Consider the following 23,787-nt stretch of genomic DNA (forward strand, 5'->3'; position numbering starts at 1 on the left):
CAAACAAAAGTCCCTTATCAAATGTTTACCTGGACTCCTAGTCCGACTTAAAATCTACACTACACTGATGTGCACATTTCCTGCTTGCACACTGCCCATAAACAGCATCCAATTCCACCGATTTAGCACAAATAATTTCCTGTAAGCATAATGTACCATCTCCAAAAGGCTGCAAGAGTTAAATCTCAAAGCAGCTCCAGGCGTGCTCTTTGCATGCCGGGTCAGGTGTCATCAGTCTGTGTGGTTCAAAACAACAGTAGGCAGACCGTCAACATTGCTGTTTTTTTCTCGTGCCGCACCGAGCAAACACTGACTCCATCACCATTCATTTGAATAAATAACAGCTATTTTAAAAAAAGGCAGTAGATCGCACGCAGTAAGGTGCTGCCCTTTACCAGGCTCACAGAATTTAATAAGAAGAAACTAAGTTTTTAGGAGAAGCTAAAAGCAGCAAGTTTTAGGCAAAGAACGAAGGAAGGTGCAAGGTCAGAATATAAATGAGCAAAGCTACAATCAGGAGCCCCAAACATAAGACCAACAGCTTAAAACTAATATAGAAATTTAACCCTTTAAGACCTACCATAGAATCAAGTCCGCCAGAGCTTATATTATATTTTTACATGCTATAGTGCCATTGTTGGGAGCATTTCAAGTTGCTATACATTAACACAACCATTATAGCCCAAATTTTAATAATATGTCTGCATTAAGTGCATAGTAATTATATAAATTGCAAAAAAAGTGCAATAAACTACCAAAAAATTGAAAATCGTTTGTTTTTTTAACATATATTTCTAGTTAGAGAAATTTAAGAGGCTTATCCCTCAAAACTGTAAATACAAAAAAGTTGCACAAAATAGTTTCCCACCACAGGAAATTTATTTTGAGTGTCTTCATAGTTTTATTTTTGAAATACACCAATTTTTATATACTGCAGGAAAAACGAAAATAAATATTATTGTTTGCAAAATAGCAGCATGTGCATCAAAATAAACTATTTCCAGCAGTGCAATTTGAGTCCTAAGCATCGCAGAAACGACACAGAAAGTCATAAAGTCAAAGATAACTTTTAAAAACACCAGTATAGGCTCATGAGGTCCTGATGGTGAAAAACTACATTTCCGCGAAAATGACGTCACTTCCGGTTTCGGGCAGGTCATGGCGGACATGCGATAGTTCACGCTGACGTCTATTCCAGTAGGAAGTGTTACAAACAGCTGATCGGATCAGCAAAGCGTGTTTCTGGAATATTATGTTTTTGTTGCTGCAAGTGCTTTTTAATGCAGCTGTGAGCCGTTTTTGCAAAGCTATATGTGGAAGGAAACTGTGACCTAGGACAAGCTGATGGCATAAGATGTAAGTACAACTCCTCAGGTTTCATATGCAAAAAAAATTATTGCGCTAGCTCACGTGGTTGCAGAGCTACCGGGATTTAAAAATAGTTACGCAAAACAGAGCGTGCTGCTCCGACCGGTTTTAAAGGGTTAAAAAGAGGGGGAAGAAAAACTCACTTGAGTGGCTCACTAAAGCGGACGGTGGCAGCACAGTGGAAGACGATGTCAATGTTTTCAGCAAGGATGTTCTGGTCCGCTTTACTCAGATTCAGCTCCGGTTGTGTGAGGTCAGAGTTCACTGCGATGACCTTCTCTGCAAAGTCCGGCTGATCTTGTTGCAATTTTTCAAACAGCTAAAATAGTGAAAAAAGTAAAGTCAGTACGACATGGAAGTTACAGAAGACCATAACAGAATACAGATGACTGTCACGCTGTAGAAGACCCCTTTCTTTTTTTGACCTAGTCACAATTTAGGATGAAGAGTCGTCACTTCTCAGAACAGCCTGTTTTTCCTTGTTTTTTTTGTTTTTAAACATTGCATTTGGCATCAAACTGGAAAACTGTTCCCAAAGAATGTGGTAGCATCACAGTGTGAGGGGTTTCTGCACAATCTTTATCAGATGCTGCTTCACCAACATGTTGCTGCTTGTCACTCTGCAAAATTGGCTGAAACTGAAATAATGAAACTGCAATCCCAGAGCCTGATCTGAACCCCACTGAGAGTCTGAAGATGATCGAGGACAAATTTAGGCACACGCAAACCACTACAGTCTCCAAACTGTGGAAGTGATGAAGTAAGAGGGGAGAAAAAGACCAAACTAGAGCAAAATGAGAAACTGCTGGACTTTGCAAAAGTGCAAAGGCAGTCCATCCAGAGGGTGTTCTTTGTCGATGTGGCAAAAATATGCAGCATAACATTTCTGTGCGCCATTTTTGTTCCATCCGCCAGCTACAGAAGAGCCTCAAAACCATTCATCACATCACACCATCCTCTCTTTGCCCATTACTCACCTTGCTGTTGATGATTTCAGAGATGCGGGCTTTAGGGCTTTGGCCAGCTTTCGATCTGACCAGCACATAGACTGATCTGACTTCTGGACAGGACCTCAGCAGCTTCTCCAGCAGCACCTTCAATAACAAGCAAGCAAAATGACTCAGTTTGGACTGAGATTGTTACAACTGGTCAGTCCTGCTAAATCTTCACAAAAGACAAACTCTGATACAGAAGAAAAAAAGTTTTTTGGCTTCTCTTGTTTCAAAGAGGTTGCATATTTTATTAGGCAAAGACTTTGCACAAGAGTCCTCCTTATTCAACTCCCACTTATGTGCGCTTGGTACTGGCACAAGGAGTACACTAGCTTGTGAACACAGTGAGGCTGACTTCCTGTCCCATCCCCATCTCAAACTGGGGTCTGTCACATGCAAGTTGAATGTGTTAACCACTACATGGTGGTTGACTAAGAGGCTTTCTGACTCTCCTTAACAGCTTAAGTAAAGTGGAAGTAAGAAATTCAGGACATGACTCTTATCATCACCATGAATGCTACAGTCACAAACCAAAAGCAGCTTAGAAATTGAATCCAATAACCCCTAACATCAACAACCAATCAAAACCTTCATGGCTACGTTCACACTGCAGGTCTTAATGCTCAATTCCGATTTTTTGATCAAATCCGATTTTTTTTCTGTCTGCTCGTTCACACTACAAATAAAATGCGACAGCAAACGCGCTCTAGTGTGAACGCTCAAAGCGGCCGCATGCACAAAAGAAGACGTCACACACAGCGTGCTCTGTTTAGACCCAGAGCAACAATATTGTTTGACTGATGGCCCTTAATATAAAGACTTCAGACTTCACGTTTCCCAATTTTTGCTTTAAGTTATTTTGTTATTTACATAATAATGTAGATAACCTAATAATGATCCTTATTGCTGTTTTAGAGGAGCGGTGCTTCAAAGGATAGTTGCAGATTTCTGTCAGAATCTGCAGATTATACAGTACAAATAAAATGTTCACGTTTCTCCAACGTTGTCTTCCCAGCAGTTTCACCGGATGGCCAGGAAGCGTTCGCGATGTCTTATCGGGAGCTGGCGTCTGTCTTGTGTCAGTGACGTAAAAGACGGATTTAATGCGACTTGACCGTTCACACAGCAGTCGCTTTCTGAAACATCGGATATGTATCGGATTCAGTACCACATACGAAAGTGACCCAGATCGGATTTGAAAATATCGGATTTGTGCCGTTCACACTGTCACACCATGATCGGATATGGGTCGCATAGGGTCAAAAAATCTGATTTGATGCGCTTTCGCTTGCAGTGTGAACGTAGCCCATGTGGCTTTAGATGCTATTAGCTGGCTAAACAGGAAAGATGACCGTCTAGAAAGGAAAGAAAAAAAAAAAAAAATTGCATTTTAATAGGAAATCTCATGGTAGCTAGGATAAGCAAAGGTAAGCTATGACGCCCTTTACCCCAAACTCTCCTCTACCCAAAATCTCAAAATGAAATGGTGATATTTGGCTGGTTAAGCTGTTGCCATAAAAATATTTAAACCTGACACTCACAAGACCTTGAGGTGGGGTGGGAACAAACCAAAAAACTCAAACACTGTATATCATTCCAAACATATATACACAACATTTTTATTAACTATATAAAACACAGTGATAATGAAAAACACACATTTGAAAACGCTGAAAGATGTTTAAAGTTGGAACTTGAGATTTGCAATGCATTATGGGTTGAGTAATCATTTTCCTCTTGCCAAAAATTTGTTCTGTACACATTCTTGCACTTTTGCCTTCTTCCGGTTCTCTTTATTTTGAGGAACCAAATCAAATATCTTTGACTCACAGCTGCTCGGTTTGATGCTTAAGTCTTTTATATAAAAGATGCGATGCGTCACTGGAGGAAATGAATGAGAAACTCACTTCTGGAACCAGAGCTTTTTAAAATGAGTAGTCACTGCTGAGCGCTATATTGCAAAATAATAGCTGACAATAGAATTCGATGTGTTTGCATCATCACAAAACTGCAACACTGCAGTTCACTGGATGGCTGCAGTTGTGCAGAGACGTTCCAGCTGATGGAGAGTCATCGTGTGTGCCACTTCACTTTAACATACAACTCAAGTCAAGTGTGTGTAACATGCTTCAGACTGGAAACTCTCCAGATAGCCACTTTACAGATTACCAAAGTTCATATTGCTGGGCTCAGTCCTGTGATGAAAACCACAACTGTACCTTGCCCATGAAGCCGGTCGCTCCGGAGATCAGCACGTTTTTTCCTGCATAGTATTCTGGGATGTTCACCATGATGTCTGCAGTCTCTCAATACCACACGACCTGCACAGACATGATAAGAAAAAGATGAGTAAAATAAAATAAAGCTTTGTTACAAGGACAGTGAAGTCCTACACAGACTCACATTTGAGGAACTTCAAGGTTGCCAAACCTGCTTTGTGCAAAATTTTAATCAGCCTGTAACATCCTGAAAACACACCACACCAGGAAATGCTGCAAACATGCAAGTCATTCTGCACTTTAAAATCTAACTTTATTTTAAAGTCTCCAACATAGCAATGTTTAACGTTCTTAAACATGCCTGTGCTTTTCTAAACTGGTTTGAAGTAGGTTTAGCTGGAGAACGGCAGCTGTAACTGAACCAGTCTGTATCCACAGCTTGACTGGGAGGGTTTCCCAGTTATTTTAGTATGTTTTGATTATTTAATGCTAAAAATAAGAACATGGTGGCTTCATCAATTATGCAACTCTTTAAAGTAGAGACCAATTAAATGGTTTGCTTACTATAAATCAAAAGGAAGTAGTTGGACCTGGACAATTTTATATATTAGGAAAACAAAAGTCCAAAGCGCACAACTTTGCCGTCCTTGAAAGAGCTCCAAATATGCAAATATAACTTTGACAAGCTGAATAATTTCCATGAAGTATAGGAACAGTATTGTTTATTTTTAGAATAGTGCTGTAATACCACTAACGAGGATTTCCCCAAGAACATGATGGTTCACAGTGAGTTTCTGACAAAATAATGAATTGATAACTGCATGTTATTTTATGTATTTACTCATTTTTAAATGCACCAAATTATTAAATGATAATCCAAATATGAAACAAGTGCTCTGTGGCCTGGCTTATAAAACACAAACGCACACAAAATCAAATCAGCTGTTGATTGCAGCTCTAAACCCAAGTCTGCAAACACTGCAGTAGACAAAGCACTTTGATGTGTGTCAACTTTATCAGTCGCTTTATTGGCTTTTATGAAGAATGACACCATCCAGCTGATAACTGGCCACTAGGATAGATATTTCACATAATCATTAACGCAGGTGGTTTTCTCCCGTCGGCTGACTGGAGCCGATTATTGTACGGCACCGTTACAGAAATCCCAATCCTTCTCCAGTTTTACTATTAGAGTGTTGTACTGCTAGAACTTTATACTGTGCAGCATGTCTGAAAGTGGCTTTCAGAACAAACTGCATTATTGTGAATATAATTCATATGATTTTATTTATTATGAAGCATTTTTATTTGTGTGCATCAGTCTGCCTGATAACACACAGTAGCTGGCTTTAAATGAGATCAGAAGGTCAACACCGCAAGCTTCCCTAATTTCCACTGGGAAAATGATATATTGAGAGTGATGATAGGTCCATTCAACCAATAAACACAAAAATATAAGAAACTAATGTTTGGAAAGCTGTTACGATTTTCTATTAGATTTATGTATACTCTAAGCCATTCATCCATCCTTTATACAGGAAGAACAACCATGCAAATCGTTATCATGGTCTGCTCGTACGGACTTTCTTTCCTCTGAGCAGATCCAGAGTTATTTCTTTTCAATAAATGACTTTCTAAAATTATTACAAAAATCCACATAATCTGAATCTTAATCTGAAACCTGCAGTTTATATTTGCAGCCATCTCAGGTAGTTTAACTACTGTAGATTAAAGTGTGTAAAGTTTTAAAAAGGGGGTAAACTAAGATTCCATGTTAGCTATCCAGCTCTTTTGTTCACATTGACAGTGCTACAGGGCGATTCCGTGGTCATTCATGTTTGCATTTTGGCGCTATCGCTACTAGGGATGGGTATCGTTTAGGTTTTATCTGATATCGGTGCCAAACCGGTACCGGTGCTTAAACGGTGCTCAAACTGGTGCTTAAAGAAAGGAGAACACACAATTGGTCCAAAAACCTCTCATGTTCAGCTATTTTTTTGTAAAAAGATAACAATGTTAGCCTTTTCTGCAGCTATGGTATCACTCTTGGCTGGAAGCAGTGCTTAAACATGAGGTTTTTGGACGAAGTTTTTCCATTGTTTAACTGTTTTCCACTTTTTCTTTGGTCATTTTAGCCTTTTTGGCCAGGGTGAAGGGAGTATCTGCCATCAAACAAGAAGACAGCCGCATGTAGCTATGATGATGTTTGCTAGTTCACCTTACATGCATTAATGTAATAACGTGGTTAGCTTACTCAACGTCTTCACTCAGAGAAGAACAGCTGCTGCTGCCATCATCATTTCTGCTACACTGGCAGGGCTAGGGGCCAGGACTCTCCTCTTTGGGTTTTTGGGGGATGTTGCTAAGTCAGTGTCTGATTACAGGGACCACACCCACAGTAGATGTGCACGGTGTGAGGTCTCGCAGCAAGCTAATACAGCGCATTTCTCGGCTTTTAACAAAATGCTATACGTCGCCAGGTGTTTCATCAGATTTGAAGTGTTACCTCCTTTGACAGTATCACAGTATCAGCTTAAAGCACTTGTTGCAGCTGCCGAGTTTGCATATTTTGCTGTGAAGTACAGCCAGTCTTTGACAGCTTTGCCTTGGGCATTTTTAATCTGTAGCTCGGCTCTAAAAGAACGTACGTACCTGGGCCCGCCTACTACGCTCTCAAAGGTAAAATGATTGGCTGGAATCCAAAGTGTATGACATCTCAGGGAGGAGAAAAAAAAAAAAAAAAAAAAAAAAAAAGCACCAAAATGTGCGCTGCTTTTCGGTCTGGTTACTACAGTTTATGATACCGGTACCAATCCCTAATCGCCACACACGTAGTTACAGTTGAACTGGTTATTCAGGTTTGCACTGTCAGACTAGGACGGGCGTGGGCAACATCCTCCTCTATCTCGGTGTTGCCCGAGGAGAAAGTGTAGCTGTACACTCTCCTATCTTAGTTTCCTTTCAGTTGTTATATAAAAGGGTTAAATTATACTAAACTCCAAGCATCTGGTAAACATTACAGATCGCTTTACATGAGGCTCATTTCTAAACCAGATGGCTGGTTGCTTGAGAAAACAGCACATCACGACATGCAGCATAAACGGATTTACTACTTGAAAACTAGACACCAAGTCAAGGGCTACATTGACACCTTGTTTTCACTGTCAGCTGGTGGAAAAATCCTGGTGGGCACAACGCTCACTGAATGCAAAGAGCCACTGCCACCAGCCTGAAGACTTAAACTGTCAGTGAATTCTGCTGCAATGCAGAGCAATAGCTCATACACAGCAGATGATTAAAAATATCAAACAAACAGTAACTCTGGACACTGATTGCATAACTTTTGCTAACACGGTACTGCAGCTGTTTGGGCTCTGGAGCTCATATGGACTGATGTGAGGAACAACTCCCCAGGTCCCACTGCTGTAGACGCTCTGTGGATCCCTGGCCAGTGCTGCAGATGCACAGTTTGCTGCATCACATCTTGTGCCAAGTGCCAAGCTCCAGCTGTACATCTGTCTGATCCCTGCTGCAACTAGGACCAAGTTTCACTGTGTGAGCGCAGAACAGCACTCACACCAGAGAGATTATAAAAGATCTTTATTATAAATATCTATATTATAAAGACATATTTTAGTCTGATATAGCTTGTGGGTTATAGTGGGCCTGAGACTGACCTTATTAAAAACATCACACAATGCCCATAATGTGACTAGGCTCCAAACTCAACTGAAAGGGGAGGGAAAGACTCCTGCTAGTTACTGCAGACATTGCATGTTCTCCCCATCCTTAACGGACAAGGCATTTAACATATGGACAAAGCTTGGAATAACATCAATGACTGCTCTTTTCACGGACAATATCTTTTCCTCATTTGAACAGCTGATGAACAAGTTCAAGATCCCTCAATCACACTTTTTCAGGCATCTACAACTCAGGAATTTTGTTGCTTCTAATACTGACTGCTTTCCGTCCTGTCCACCTCCATCCCTTTTGGATGATCTTTTTGAATTTAAACCAAATGCCAAGCGGGTTATAAGTGATGTTTATGAGCTGTTAACCCTTTAAGACCTACCATAGAACCAAGTCCACCAGAGCTTATATTATATTTTTACATGCTGTAGTGCCATTTTTGGGAGCATTTCAAGTTGCTATACATCAATACAACCATTACAGCCTAAATTTTAATAATATGTCTGCATTAAGTGCATAGTAATTACATAAATTGCAAAAAAGTGCAATAAACTACAAAAAAAATTGAAAATCGTTTTTGTTTTTTTAACATATATTTCTAGTTAGAGAAATTTAAGAGGCTTATCCCTCAAAACTGTAAATACAAAAAAGTTGCACAAAATAGTTTCCCACCACAGGAAATTTATTTTAAGTGTCTTCATAGTTTTATTTTTGAAATACACCAAATTTCTATACACTGCAGGAAAAACGAAAATAAATATTATAATGCAAATTTGAAAAAAAGCAGCATATGAATCAAAATAAACTATTTCCAGCAGTGCAATATGAGTCCTAAGCATCCCAGAAACGACACAGAAAGTCATAAAGTCAAAGATAACTTTTAAAAACACCAGTATAGGCTCATAAGGCCTTGATGGTAAAAAAAAAAAAAGTATTGTTACTGCATCTGCAATCATTTCTATAGCATGGTATTGCTCTGACCCCAAGTGATAAGTGGAAAGCTGAAAGGGGCATTCACACCATGTAATGTCCATGAAATTCAGCAGCTTGAAGCGATAACAGGGAAAATAAGTTTTAATAACAGTAAAATAATACAAACAAACAAACAAACTAGGATATAGACATGCAAGAATAAGAAATTTATCCGTACACGTTATTAGTAAGGAAAACTGTACAGAATATTAAAAATGCCACATTGAAAGGCCCACTAATGGGAGTAAATGATAACACTATCTGACATGAACTGAGCTTGATTATCTATTGTAGTGACCAACTGTCAGGGTGAGGCAAGTGGGAGCACATTAAGTCAGAAATAGCATGAAATGGAGAAGCTGGGGAAATTTGCCAACGGGATACACAAAAGGGTCTCAGCTGAGCCATCAGCTGACGGAGGCTGACGTTAGAATCAGCTTTTCAGGACTGCGTGAACTCCATGAACTTTCAGAACCATGGCTAAATTAAATTTTCGGTTTCAATATGGAAAATTGAAGCTGCTTGTATCTTATCTTCTATTCAGCAAACCCAAACATCAGGTGTAGTTTATTAAACCTTTAGTCTGCACTCTAGACTAGTCTCAAACTCTACGTAAGAATTTATTGATAAGGTTATCCGATCATTCCCATGATGAATCTTACGATGCTTAAACCACAAGCAGAAGAGGCCCCGTCGCTTTGTGTGCATTTCTGTCATTTATCTACTTTTAGGATCCGTTTTCTTTCCGAGTTGATCTGCAAGGTTCCAAATATGCAAGTGTGTTTGTTTCACAAAGGGTTCCCACACTTGCTGAGCAGTTTAACAATTTGCACAAACTTCAGTTTACACGTCAATATTAAGAAATAAATTAGATTGAACATGCTAAAGTTTCAAGGAAGAAAACCAAAACAAAAAACACCCACAAAAGCTGTCAATGCATGAGGTCATTTGGGGAGGAAGTTGGGCTCGAGAGGCCGGAGCGTGTGCACGACCCGAGGCTCACAATGTCCGTGACACACCTAAATCCACTGGCAGTAAAAGTGGATGACACAAATGTGAAGCTATTTGACCGGCCAGCTACTGTTGTCATCTTTCACTTGTTGCTGACAGTAGTTGGCTTACCCCACAAAGCTAAGTCTGCCTTTTGAAGAAAACGAGCACCAGAACGTCAAGTTGGCCACAGAATAGCCAACTGCTGGCTTCCCACATCAGATTTCTTTTTTCCGTTTTGGAGAGGATCAAAGTATCAAGTAAAGAACACATATCTGTGAGAGGATTATTTTGGATCAAAAGAGCAGAGGTAATGGGGACAACATAACTGCAGGTGTCCAGCAGAGCAAACTCTTCAAACTCACACTGCAGAGCAACTTCGACAACAGCAGTGTCACAGCTAAACTAAGGAGGACGTACATATGCTTAAACTGGATTATCATATAATTAAAGGGTGTGGAAAATTTATTACATAACACTAAGATGGGTCAAACCAGTGGCCAGAAAAACAAAGTACCAGCTAAAGAACAGAAGCCAACAGGATCAGTGTTCAATCATGCAAAGGTTATACAGGCCACAGAGTTTAGAAAGTCAGGAGGTGTGTCAGCCTACTCATCCTGGCATTTAAACTGCAAACATGCAAGACAATCATTCACATCACGCTACTGTGTTATGGTGCTTTAATAACCAAGACTACCCCAGCCAGAACAACAAGCCAGCTGCATTAAACCCCGAGGTGCCTTCTGCAAGCATTTATTAATTCTGCTGTAGCTGTAGATTTGCCCCCTGTTTGTGTCTGTGTGCGAATAACCATCCTTCTAGTTTTGCTTGCTTTGTGTTTAGGGCCCTTGAAGGATCTGCAACATAAAAACTAAAGAGTGTTTAAGTGCCTGAAGCCAGTTGAGTTTGGCCACAAGACAGGAAGCGTGTGGCCTCCTTTAAAAACCACCGCTTAGGAGTCATACCAAAAAGGATACATGCACACAAGTCGGAGAAAAAATAAATAAAAAAAAGTAATGCACCAAAAATCGGGCTTGTAAAACAAAGTGGTTTTACAAACCAGTAAATGTGGAATAGCCCACATTTAACTGTAAAGGGTCAAGGCAAAGCACCTCCTGAAAGATGAACACAAATGACCATGCTGATCATCGAATCAATCACTCATGTAGTGCAATCTGCAGCTAGTTATTGCACTCACCGATTCACTACATGCCTTAATTATCATTCGAATTTAGCAGTATATCCAGCAGCTAGTTTTTGTATACATCTTGCATGGTAGCCGACAGTTTGTAGGGAGGGAGGGGGGAAAAGGGTGTTATTAAAAATGTTTATGTCGAAGTCTGACCTTCAAAGCACTTTCAAACTCTAAAGTCAACCAGCACAGACTAACCACTCAAAGCAGCAGTTGGCAAACAAGTCGATTGTTGAGTTTGGTGGAGTGTAGCTTCACTTCCTCGTGAAACATAACCTGACAGCCGGTAAAACAGGTCATTGTTGTGTGGGGTTTTCTCACCAATACTGGTGACGCCAACACTTTGAAGAGTTTCATATTACAAAGTAAGGTGACTGTTGTTTTGGTGCTATACAAATAAAACTACATAGAACATGTTCTATATGCCACATAAATATAAAACAATGATTCTTGTAAGTGGCTTAAGTCCTTGCTGCTACTAATAGGTCCTGTCTGCTTGGGGGCATGCCTGCTACCGTCCACTGCAAGTAAAGGGCAAACCACACGGGCCGAGGGACTGCTCAGTGACCACCTGCCAGTGGTTGTCTCAGTTTCTGGTTTGCTTTGCACTTTCGTAAGTGTTTTCAGAAGAGTCAGAATCAACAATCACAAGGTTTATGGTGCTCTTTGTGAGCGATTCCACCTAGCATTAGACACATACCTCCAGCAACCACTCCCCAAGCGGTTGAGGAGTAGTTGAGGTGCAATTTTACAGTCACTTTTTGGCATCCAACCTGTTGGTTTCTCAAAAATAAAGACGCAAATCCCCATCCACTATACTAAAACTGTCATTTATTTATTTATTTATTTTTAGTTCACCCAGCTCTATTGAAAAAACATTATCAAAGTGGCAGTATAGATTGATAGACCAAAATATACCAGCATGTGCCCACTTATAAATGGTATTTATAAGAATAAAAACCCCACCAGAGCCTACCTGGAAACACTGCATGGCTCTTTTGGCCAATATATCCAGGGTTGGAGGAGGACAAACTCTTTTGGCTAATAGCAAGAATTGCTGTGAAGCTGCTTCACGGGCAGGAATCTAGTACTGCTCATGTTTCCTTGTGGTGCCTGGTCTATGATTATAGAGATGACATAATTGAGAAAAACAAACAAGATGTGATTGTGAAGAAAAACGGGCGTGCAGGGGAGAGAGGGGAGGCATGTCTCTTAGCCTGACCAAAAAACAAACAAACAAACGAAAAAGGATCATGCATGCATTAACCCCTTTAAAGCTGCAGAGAAAGTGTGCACATCACAGGAAAAAAAAGAGAAAAAAAAAAGACCCTGGAACAAAAGACTGTAAAAGCTTTCTCTCCCCGAACATATCTAGCATCCCCACATACAGCTGCCCTTGAAAACTCATCAGCCTACACTGAAATACTCCCTCAAATCTTGTGTCTCCATGTGAATGAACAGAAAGCTCTGTGCCTGGATGTAGCCTTGCAGGGCCTGCTAAGGCGTTTGATCAAGTGTTTGTGAAAGAGCTACTGAAGCCTACAGGCAGGCAGGCAGACAGCAAGTTGATCCCTGATGCTTCACTCTAAATAATTGATCAAATGCATTATAATGCCCCAACTGGGCACCTGTGGCTGAGGTTTAATTGTTTACAGACAGAGGAGGTCTAAGCTTTTGACAAATGCTCTCAGAGGAACAATCCACACCTGACTGATGTGAAACCCCACCTAATACCAAACAAGTGGGAGAGTGATAGATCTTTGAATTAAATGATAAAGCGTTACAGACACTGAAATGTATATATTCACAACACTGATCTAACCAAATTCAAAGACATTAGAGATGATAATATTAAATGTCAGGATATGAAATGGTAATTCACTTTGTTCATGCTTGAATTATAAAAAAGAATCCTTAAAGATCCTTACTTTAAATTTAATGAGAAAATCCTTTAGTGTTGCGATGGGTAGCTAACAAATAAACGCTATAGTTTAATACGTTCCACACGTTCGATTGCGCTTTTATTGAAAGTGTGTTGACTGTATTATCTTTGGGTTTGTAACAGCCTCTGAGGCACAGAAAAAGGCAATTAAAAATATGGTAACAATAGCTGGTAGGTTGTTGGGAATTGGATTACCAAGCTTAAAAAGCATTTATAAAGCAGCAAGGCAAATAATATTGTGAGTGATGGGAGGCTTAATCCGCAGGCCATCAAATTTCTTAACAAATGAAACACGTAATTTGTCCAATTGGGTCTGGTTACAATTATCCATGCGATGCAATGAGAGTCAAAGTATTTGTATATTGTGTGCTTTCGGTCTTATCTTGATGTGATGCAATCAAATATCCAGACGAGGACAGATCTACCTACATTACACTGGACTTAAGTTATTAAGTTTTGCTTTAGGATGCTGTAATGCAAGTCTGTGGCAGCTACAAAACTTAACTGGTACAAAGAGAAGACAACACTTCGCTCTCGTTTAAGCTCAGCTGCACTGGTAAAGTTAAAAATTGTGTTTTCACAGCTCTCTGTGCATCAGACTGTATAGCACTTATATTACAAGTCTGTTAACTTTATATTATGACTAAAGATCACTGAGGTAATCACCCAAAGAGTCCTTTGTGTGTCTTTTCTCTCTTATTCTCCATTTGTGGAATTTTTCATATATTTGTTCTCCTTTTGCAATATTAACATTTTCTTTGTAATTTATTCATTTAATTCTAATTAGAAATTCTCTTTTTCCATTTCAGTTGCACTTGATTTCCCTGTAACTGTTCTATTTACCACATTTTATGTAGATTTTGCGGTTCAATTTTGTTTCACACGCTTAAACGTTAATACAATTGTTTCAAACGGGCAAATGTATTTGTTTCAAGCTCTCATTTTTGAATGTGCTAAATAAAATTTAGAGTAATACATTTAAATTAAGTCAATTGAATTCATTTATATAACAGCAAGAGTTGCCTCAAGGCACTTTATATTGTAAGGTAGTTCCAACAATAATACAGAGAAAACTCCAACCATCACAGGATCACCTATGAGCAAGCACTTGGCAACAGGGGGAAGGAAGAATTCCCCTTTAACAGGAAGAAACCTCCAGCAGAACCAGGCTCAGGGGGTGGGGCATCTATTGTGACTGGTTAGTGGTGAGGGGAGGAAGACAGAACAAAAGTCACACTGTAGAAGAGAGCCAGAGAATAATAACTAATGATTAAATGCAGTGTATAAACACTGAGCAAAAAGATGCAAATTAAAGAAAAGAAAGTGCATCATGGGAAGCCCCCAGAGGCCTAAGCCTTCTGCAGCTTATCTAAGGGACGGTCATCTGATCCAGCCCTATCAAAAAAAGGAAAGTTATAAGGCTAGTCTTTAAAACAGAGGGTTTCTGAATGGCCTGAAAGCTGATGCTCCCTCTTCTTTAAAGTAGTAATGAGTGAAGACTTAAGTAGGATGCTTCCCCACACTAAAGACAGAATCATAAACTGATGCAAAAAGCACCAAAACAAACACGCATCTCATGCGCAAAACATCTTCGGTGAGGACCCCCCCATTCCCCGGAGTCTTCAGGCTTAAGCGAAACCTGGACACATGCAATTCATAGCCTGGTGTTTGCAGAAGACAACTTGTGAAATCTCAAAACCAATATCTCAGGCCAGCGTGACGACAACTGTAATCCTGTGCGTACATTTTTAAAGCCCTTTACAACATCTTGAAAGCACAAGTTTAACGGCCGCAGGTCCAGTCTTCCGATTAGTTAACTGGTTTATGCGTTTGCCTTTCTGACTGCATGTTTTTACACTTGAAGATGGACAACTGGGGTTAACATCGTTTTATTACATGGACAACATTTCTGGTGCTCCTTGGCAGTGCATTTTTCCTTAGCTAGCCAACAAATGAGCAACCACAAACAAACAAAAAGAGGAGGATAGCTGACTGTCCCTTTTGAAAAAGAGAAGTAAAACAAAGGCAAGTAAAGATTTGGCAGAAGTTCGTTTGCTAACAAACATACTTGATTTTATGATGTTGCACAAGTTATCTTGCAAGAGGGTGAGACTGCAGAGATGCTGAATGAAGCTTTTTGATTGTGTAGTAGCATCAACATCTCCAACTGACACCATCATGGTCCAGTTTTTAAATGAAGATTTTACTAAATGTGCTTATTTGCAACTTTCAGTGATTTAAACTGAACACAGATGTTGCGATAAAGAGGTTTGCCTTGCCATTTTGTTGCTGCTAGGCAGGTTTTTTAAGAATGTTCGTAGAGGTAGTGCAACTACCAGGGGGAAGAAAAAAAAAAAAAAAAAAATCATGAATCACTCGCTCGCTGTCTGGGGAGGCCAACAAGCATGCGTTGACTTCAAGTCCTGCAGGTGCAAATGCCAACAACATGCTTATTCCAGTCTGAATCAACTTCCTGTCTGTAATTGTTGACGAAGCACGGCCATCTATGTACTTGAATTGCAGGTTAACTTAGTTTGAAACAAAGTATGCCAACTGAGTGCGAACAGAGCCAAATCCTAGAGCACTTAATAAACATTTTACACATGTGTGTGTGTTAATTATTGAGAGACAAACCTCTTCTGAAAGTTTATATTTGTAGGAGACCTCAGAAACATCTGAGGGGGGAAAAAAATTCAATAAACCCTCTGATGATTGCAACAATTCCATTTTCTTTCAGTCAGCATGTCACCATAATCATCGTGATGAAGTAATTCTTTGAGATTTTACCTAAGCCAGTGTGTGTAATTAGAAAAAGCGTGAAAGAGGAGGGAATAAAAAAAGCCAGACTCCATTAGGTAGAGTGAGCAGTGAAGCCCGTGATTCTCATTACACACAGCTGCCTCAAATCATTATCACGGTCACCACTCACTCTCCATTTGCACAGTAGGCGACGATTAAACCGACCACGCAGACTAATGTTTGGCTGTGACTGCCTTTAATGTGATTAGTAGCAGAATCTGCGAGGAAGTTAGAAGGTGTGCGCCTCAGCTAGAGCCTCGCCACAAATTAAGAGTCTCCTGTGCTGCTGAAGTAGTTCCCCCTTCCTCGTTTAAGTAGTAAAAACGAGGAAGAGTGGCCACCCCACAAGAAATGCTGCAAGAGTTTCGCGGTGGCTGGCTGACACGTTTGTGCGCGATGTGCGAGAAATGCCAGCAGAGTCGCAGCTGGTCCTCATATCTGCGTAATTTGTTGGGAGTCGCGCTACAGAAGCCTCGAGCCACCCCTCCCTTCTCCGTGTCGCATCTCTGCCTACACGTTGACAGCCTGTCGCACGGGCACTTGAAGCTCTGAAACCCCGCTTACAGTTACAGGAGCACGAGCACACACATGCATACACGGGCAGAGACGCACACAGGGGCGCGCGCGTGTCTGCACAAGGCGATTTGAAGCGTGTACGTACCAGAAATGTCGGCGCTTTTCCTCCCGGCGTGAAAACTTAGGAGAGAGTGGTGAAGTGAGGCGGGAAGCGTAAAGTAGCGAGTACCGCTACGAAAGACTGAGTGGAGCCCCAGCAGGAAGCCAGCGGAATAAATGAACCCCGTGACGTCAGGGACAGCGGTCTCGCGCACAGATAGGAAGAAGATGAGGTCTCACTCCTACCTTTTTCACCTACTCGACCTACGGAGACACGAAAAGACTTTCGACTGAGACTTTTCTCCTAATTATGACTTACTATCGTTTAATTATGAGACAGAGGTCATTATTACCTGAGGCGAAACCTGCAAGACTTTTTAAGCCTTAAATCATCAATTTATTAGGACATCACGTTCACAGTAAATCTTTCGTAGAAACTGGAAGTATCCTCGTGGTACGTTTAGATGAAGAAAAATGGCAGTAGCTAAGGTTTCTGTGCAAAACCTTTTGTTGTTTTGGCGCCGTATGTGTGAAACCACTTTATCAAATTTGCATCTGTAACATAGCAAAAGTGGGCGAAGTAAGCATCAAACAGTTCACCCTGAAAAGCATGGGCTGAAGAAAAGGAGACGCAATCAGGTCATAACATTTTTGTAAATAGCGCATTTCTCAGGCGTGGGCAGTTAATTTCCCCAAGGGGCCTCGTGAGAAACTGGGACTGTTGTGGAGGGCTGCATCAAAACACAGAGCCCAGTTCTGCTCATATTAATGTTATCCTCCTTAATATATGAGCTCATTGCTGAGGCCCTCCACAGCAGTCCTAGTTTCTCATCTGGCCCCTTGGGAAAATTAGTTCCTTGATAGAAACTGAAATATGATGTACTGCTGCGACAAAAACGGCAAAAGTGTGCAATCGTATTTCTATTTTTGGAAATGGGTTTTAATTGGTCCCATTCACTGAACCAGTGATGAGGTGGATAGGATGCTTTTAAAAGGATTAGATAATTTTAAAAAAAAAGTGGTATGTAGATGGGTGGTTCCCAGACTGCATACATACATACTAGCTACATGTAGTTACATGTCTCCACTCTGGGTCACATGACACACCTAACAAAGGCAGGTACTTTGAAAGGCCTCCCTGCCCAGTGAGGAAGGAAGCAGAGCCATTAAAAAGCCATGGTAGTTGTTCTAAAAGTGAGGAAAAGTAACATTATGCTGTCGTAGGCTGACGATTTCATCGAGCCTCTTATTCTAATGTAAACGCAAAACTTACACCAATGTATAAGTACACTGCTCAGAAAATTAAAAGAATGCTCTGAAAACACATCAGATCGCAACTGGATAAAGAAAAAAAAAAAATTCTGCATATCTATACTGATATGTACTGGGTAATGTGATATGAATGAAAGGATACCACATCGTTTGATGGAAAAGAAAATGATCAACCTATAAAGGGCTGAAATCAAAGAGAAAAAATGATGTGGCAGGCTAATCCATTTTGCCAAAATTTTATAGTAGCAGCTAAAAATGGTACTCAGTAGATTGTAGGTGTTTGTATGCATGTGTGACAATGTCAGGGCATGCTTCTAATGAGACGATAGCTGATGTCCTGGGGATCCTCTCCCAGATCTGGACCAGCATCACTGAACTCTTGGACAGTCTGAGGTGCGACCTGGTGAGGTTGGATACTACGAAACATAATGTTGCAGAGTGCTCTGTTGGATTTAGGACAGCCATCTGAGGGCCACTCAGTGGTAGTAATTCCTTCATCTTCCAGGACTTGTGTGTATACTCTTGCCACACACACCACAAAAAAAAAAATCAAAGAAAAGAAAAAGAGAATGGGGAAGAGTAAAGAAACACCAATAAATAACCCATATAAATATAGCATATGACTGTAGGATGTGTGCATCAAGACTCAGAGAAGTAAGGCTGCAGTGTTGACTGTGCAAGTCTCTTGAATGGAGACAGTACAGACTCCTGCACTGTCTCCATTCCTGTTCACCCTGTAAACCTCAGACTTTCAGTACAGCGCCTGGTCATGCCAACTAACGAGATAATATGACAAAGTGTGGGAGTGCTTGGAAGTATTAGTGATGAGCATAAGAAAGAGTACAGAGCATTAGTAGGTAATTTGTGGAGTGGCCTGAAAGGAATCATCTGGTTATGTGTGTGAATAAGAACAGAAACGATGACTGACTTCAACAGGAAGAGGACGGCTCTATGACCCGTGTCTATCCTGAGACAGGATGCTGATGTAATGTTTGAGTACAAGCCTCCACATTAACAACTGACTGAACTGCAACACCAACACAGATACTGTGTGTTTCCTATGAAGCTGAGAGTCTTGTGTGTGTGCAGTAAAATGGAGATTTTCTATTAGTCATGTATCTAGAGTGCAGTGTGCTGGAGCTGGTGACACTGTGGGCTCTCATCTCTCTTCTCTCCTCTTAAAGCAGACAGTGTTCTGAAACTTTTAAAGCTCTGCAGAAAGACTTGAGAACTGCTGCGCAGCACCACTTAAAAAAAATAGAAGAACGTATTACTCCTTGGAAGCACAATATGAAGAAAAGAGGGATGTCTTGAGACATTTGGACACTAACCTCTGTCATATGTGGTCATTGTTAAATAATACACCAATCATCAGACAGCTTTATATTTCTAAATATAAAAATTCGGTGCATCTGATCAAACAGATTTTAAGTAAAAGAGAAATGCAAACGAGTTTTGCAACTTTTCCCTAAACAAAATGTACAAAAAATGGGCTGATATCAGCCACTTTGACTTTGATACTTCGACCAAGGAAACAAGAAAGGAGGACGAAACAGTAAAATATGCCACTGTGATACCTGATTTTTGTGTTTTTCTTTTACAGAAATAAATGTGCACTGTAAATGATTGCAGGGAAGGCTCAAATCAGTGCACAAGGAAAACAAAAATCATCAGAATTCAGGAAATGAAGTGTTTGAAGGTCAAAGTTTCCTGGGGGACGTCCAAAAGCTACGCTCATGCTTCCCTATTCTGCATGCACGCTGCGGAGAAAACAGGTTAGCTTAGTTGTATCTACTGAAACCCAGAGCTAAACTAACACTCTTACGCTGAAATAATACAAAATGGCCCCATGTTAAGTTAACAAGGACTTAATACTAGATCATCAGAAGCAAGAGACCGTGCTTTTGCTTAGCTGGGTGGACAAACTAGTTTAACAGAGACTTGATTCATTCTGGATGAATACTGAAAGAGTAGTGTTCCAGCTCCAATATTACTCATAGACTACATTATTAAAGATATACCTCGTATACTTATAGTACAAAAATTAGAAGCTAAAGACAACAGGCTGCACATGCAAGAGCAGGGCATGAGCAGTCCTAACGAAAGAGAAGGATCTGAAAATTGTTTCCATACTTTACACAATATAAGCCAAGAGTTTACAGAAAGGCTTACATCTGCAATATCCATATTCATGAAAGAATCAAAATCTAAGTAGAACATATGGGAGTCTGGTGTGTGTGTGTGGAGAGGTTTGGAGATATCACATTTATTTGTGGAAAAACACAGGCTCTTAATGTGGAAATAAAAGAAAGAAAAGAAATCAGCATCAGTCCACGGTATGATCATGTGGGGATTAGCATTTTCCCAGTGTGGGTGGTTTGGTGGGTGCATGTGTGTGAAAGAGTGTTATGTGCTGCCAAACACAAAGCAGGCAACATTTCGCCCTCTAGTGTCCACGGCTGTATTTGGACTTGATTCTGACGCGCTAATAACTGAGTGCTGCTCAATGAAAAGTATATAGATATGTGAGAAAAGGTCACAAAGTATTAAGGTACTTGTGATTTTTTTTACTTAAATATTTGGATTCTCTTTGTATTACATAGTGTTATAGTGTAAAAATATACAAAACGTATTGCATAAATGCATGCATGTGCAAAACCCCTGATTATTTTAACAAACATATAACCATTTACTTGTTTGATATCACTAAACAATATGTATACGTCACACTTATTTACATATCTGAACGTGTATATCAAACACACACTGTTGTTGTATTGCTGCTAATCCATTTTTATGCCACTGTCATTGCACAAAACAGGTGTTTCTCTGTTCTTTTGTGTTACACTGGTATCTCTCTTTTGAATACAATTACACAGCGCTTTATATTTGAATTTGCAACCCATGTAGATGAGCTAAAGTTAGAGGGCGGGACAACAACTGGATCAAAGCAGGTATATCTTTAGCATCATATGTAGCAGTTTTTACTCTCTCTCTGTTATGACAAAAATCTGTAACCACAGAGCCAGTTTCATGTATGAGGGGACAGGGTTCAAGATGTGCTTGAAAATCATGTTCAGATCTTTTTAAATTACTGACTTCATACACTTAATTACTTTTGGATCAAATGGTGATTCCCCCTTGGAACTGTAGCTAATAAATCTTAAACAACAGTTACTTTTACTAGGATGAAGTGATGACTTCAGAGTTGAGCTATACACAGGCTTTCTGTGGCGCCGACTCTTAGCTCAATTGCTTTAGTTTCATAGAGATATTATCTTATTGTTAACTGTTGTTAACTGTGCCAACACAGTATATTGCTGCCAAACAGACCTATCAGATCTGCTGAGGTACGTGTCCCTGTAGCATGAAGCTACATTTCTGAGAAAGTGTATGCTAGGCTGAGGCTTCCATGGGTGGGCAATTCATTCTCCAAAGGGGCCACATGAGAAACTAGGACTGTTGTGGAGGGCTGCACCAATACGCTGAACTTAGTTCTGCTCATTATTGCTTAGGCTATGCTGTAGTGTATAGAGTTAAGATGAAGCTTTCTATTTCTACGCAGTGTTACTGAGCCATGACAGGCAGGGATAGCTCAGTAGGTAGAGTGGTGGCCCCGTGATCGGAAGGTCGGGGGTTCGACTCCCCTGAACGGCTACCCTGAGGTACCCCTGAGCAAGGTAACGTCCCTACACACTGCTCCCCGGGCGCTGCATTGGTGGCTGCCCACTGCTTCACTGGGTGAATGGGTTAAATGCAGAGGAGCAATTTCCCTATGGGGACAAACACATACACATTATTATTATGACTTCATGTTGTAGCTATGAACTGTCACCAGGGGACAGTATCAGACAATATTTCCAGCCACCTGTTTCTGTTCTTATTGGCTCTAGCTTAGCTCCTACCCCAGAGAAAACAGAAGTCGTAGCATACAAAGAACTTTTACGAAAGAGTGAAGCTTGCAGTAAACTTTAAAATACTTGACTACATTTTTACATACAAAAAACGTACAGTGTTCACAAGTGATGTATGCTGTACCCCTCTGGATACACAGTATGTCCATCCATTCTCTTCCACTTCTCCAATTCAGGGTAGTTGGGGGGCTGGAGCCTATACTGGCTGTCGGAGAGCAAGAGGCAGGATGCACCCTGGATAGGTTGCCAGTCTGTCGCAGGGCTAACACATAGAAACAGACCACACAGCATATGTCTGTACTATATTCAAACTTGTTTCATATTTCTGCAAGTAAAATTGGAGTCACTGTAGCCGCAGCTGTTGTTATGCTACCTACCATGTGAAACTCACAAACAGTACTCCTTCCAACAGAACGTGTTTGGTCTTTATTGGGAATCAAAGCACTTTGAAATCGGGTGATGCTTTTTTAATACACCCTGTACAATCAGACAGTCACATTATTGTACTGACATATGTGCACAATGTACTGAGGTTCACAGTTGTTTCAGGACGTGTAAAGTTGAGAAACCTCATGTGTAATGTGCAAAAGAATAATCTGACCAGGAAGTTGTTCTTTTAAATCTCATTTTGGGGGCAGAATCACCAAATATTTAACCTCCGGACAAAAAATAAAGCTCTCAGACACCTGGAGTCGATCCAAGATGGTTGCCAAGTTGTGAAACTTGCTTCTCTGGTGGAACCCCAAGCATCATTTTGAGTGGGTGCAATCAGCTCAGGTGGCTAAGGTAGGTAACCCGGAATACAGACTGATCTAAAAGCAGTAAGAACAAAGACTCCAGCAGGAGGAAACACAGTCAAAAATGCAAGGCAAGACTGAAACGAATGTAACTAAAAGATGCCATAACCATCTGAATATGTGAAATGTATAGGAGAATGGCGAGGGATATTTTAAGAAAAGGTAAGCGTTTCTTAAAATACACAGTCCAACAGGTAAAATCTAAAACCCACAAACAAGAGACTTAGACATGCAGGAGTAACACAAGACTATATACACAAACAGGACTGATTAGATAACAGGACACGGGAGGAATCACCTGACAGCAGACGATAACAGTCAAGGAAACATAGACTGTATCCCAATTCAGGGTCTGCAGCCTTAAAGGCCGCATTTTAAGGCCGATTACGTCACCGCGACGCGACGAAGGCTGTCCCAATTCGAAGGTTGCTCGAAATGCGGCCCTCAAATGCGTCCTTCATTTCCCTGAATTTTAAGGACATGGCGGTGTATTTTCTCCTTCATTTCTGTCAAACAAAGCTGTATGAACCGTTTCCAGCTGTTAGTATCATGGTTGCTAGGCAACCTGGGCAGCGCAACGGAGGCTAGACCGTCCCATTTCACAAGCCTCGCACTTCCGGCCTTAGCGGTCTTTAAGTATGCGGCCCTTGAGGATCATTGAGGCTGCGTACTTTAAGGCTGCAGACCCTGAATTGGGATACAGCCATTGGAAGAAAGAGACCGGAAGTAAAACTAACCTTCAACATAAAACAGGAAATAACCAAAACATAATAAAAGACATAAAAAGTTACAGACAAAAGAACACAAAGGGACTAAAACCAGACGGAGGGAGGGCACTGGAGAGCCGACCTCTACTACTACTACTCTTATATTATTAATACTATTACTACTACTACTACTACTACTACTACTACTAATAATAATAATAATAATAATAATAATAATAATAATAAAGACATTAACCCAGAATTATAATTCTGGGTTAATGTCATCAACTCATCATCAGGGTAATAAGATAAAAC

At 40.5% G+C, this 23,787-nt stretch overlaps 1 protein-coding gene across 2 annotated transcripts in view; it reads right to left on the reverse strand.

Moving 5' to 3' along the window:
• Positions 1 to 16,936, reverse strand: part of far1 (fatty acyl CoA reductase 1) — a 31,360-nt gene extending 14,424 nt beyond the window's left edge. For both annotated transcript variants that reach the window (XM_087844114.1, XM_087844113.1), the window contains exons 1-4: positions 16,829 to 16,936; positions 4,580 to 4,681; positions 2,346 to 2,462; positions 1,512 to 1,687 (exon numbers count right to left, since the gene is read on the reverse strand). In XM_087844114.1, the coding sequence (XP_087700240.1) occupies positions 1,512 to 1,687; positions 2,346 to 2,462; positions 4,580 to 4,651 (365 nt within the window). In that variant the 5' untranslated portion in view covers positions 4,652 to 4,681; positions 16,829 to 16,936. The remainder of the gene's footprint in view (positions 1 to 1,511; positions 1,688 to 2,345; positions 2,463 to 4,579; positions 4,682 to 16,828) is intronic.
• Positions 16,937 to 23,787: the final 6,851 nt, after the last annotated feature.

Source organism: Neolamprologus brichardi, chromosome 7, assembly GCF_056152115.1.
Source record: "Neolamprologus brichardi isolate AB-2024 chromosome 7, ASM5615211v1, whole genome shotgun sequence".
In the NCBI taxonomy this organism is placed as follows: Eukaryota; Metazoa; Chordata; class Actinopteri; order Cichliformes; family Cichlidae; genus Neolamprologus; species Neolamprologus brichardi.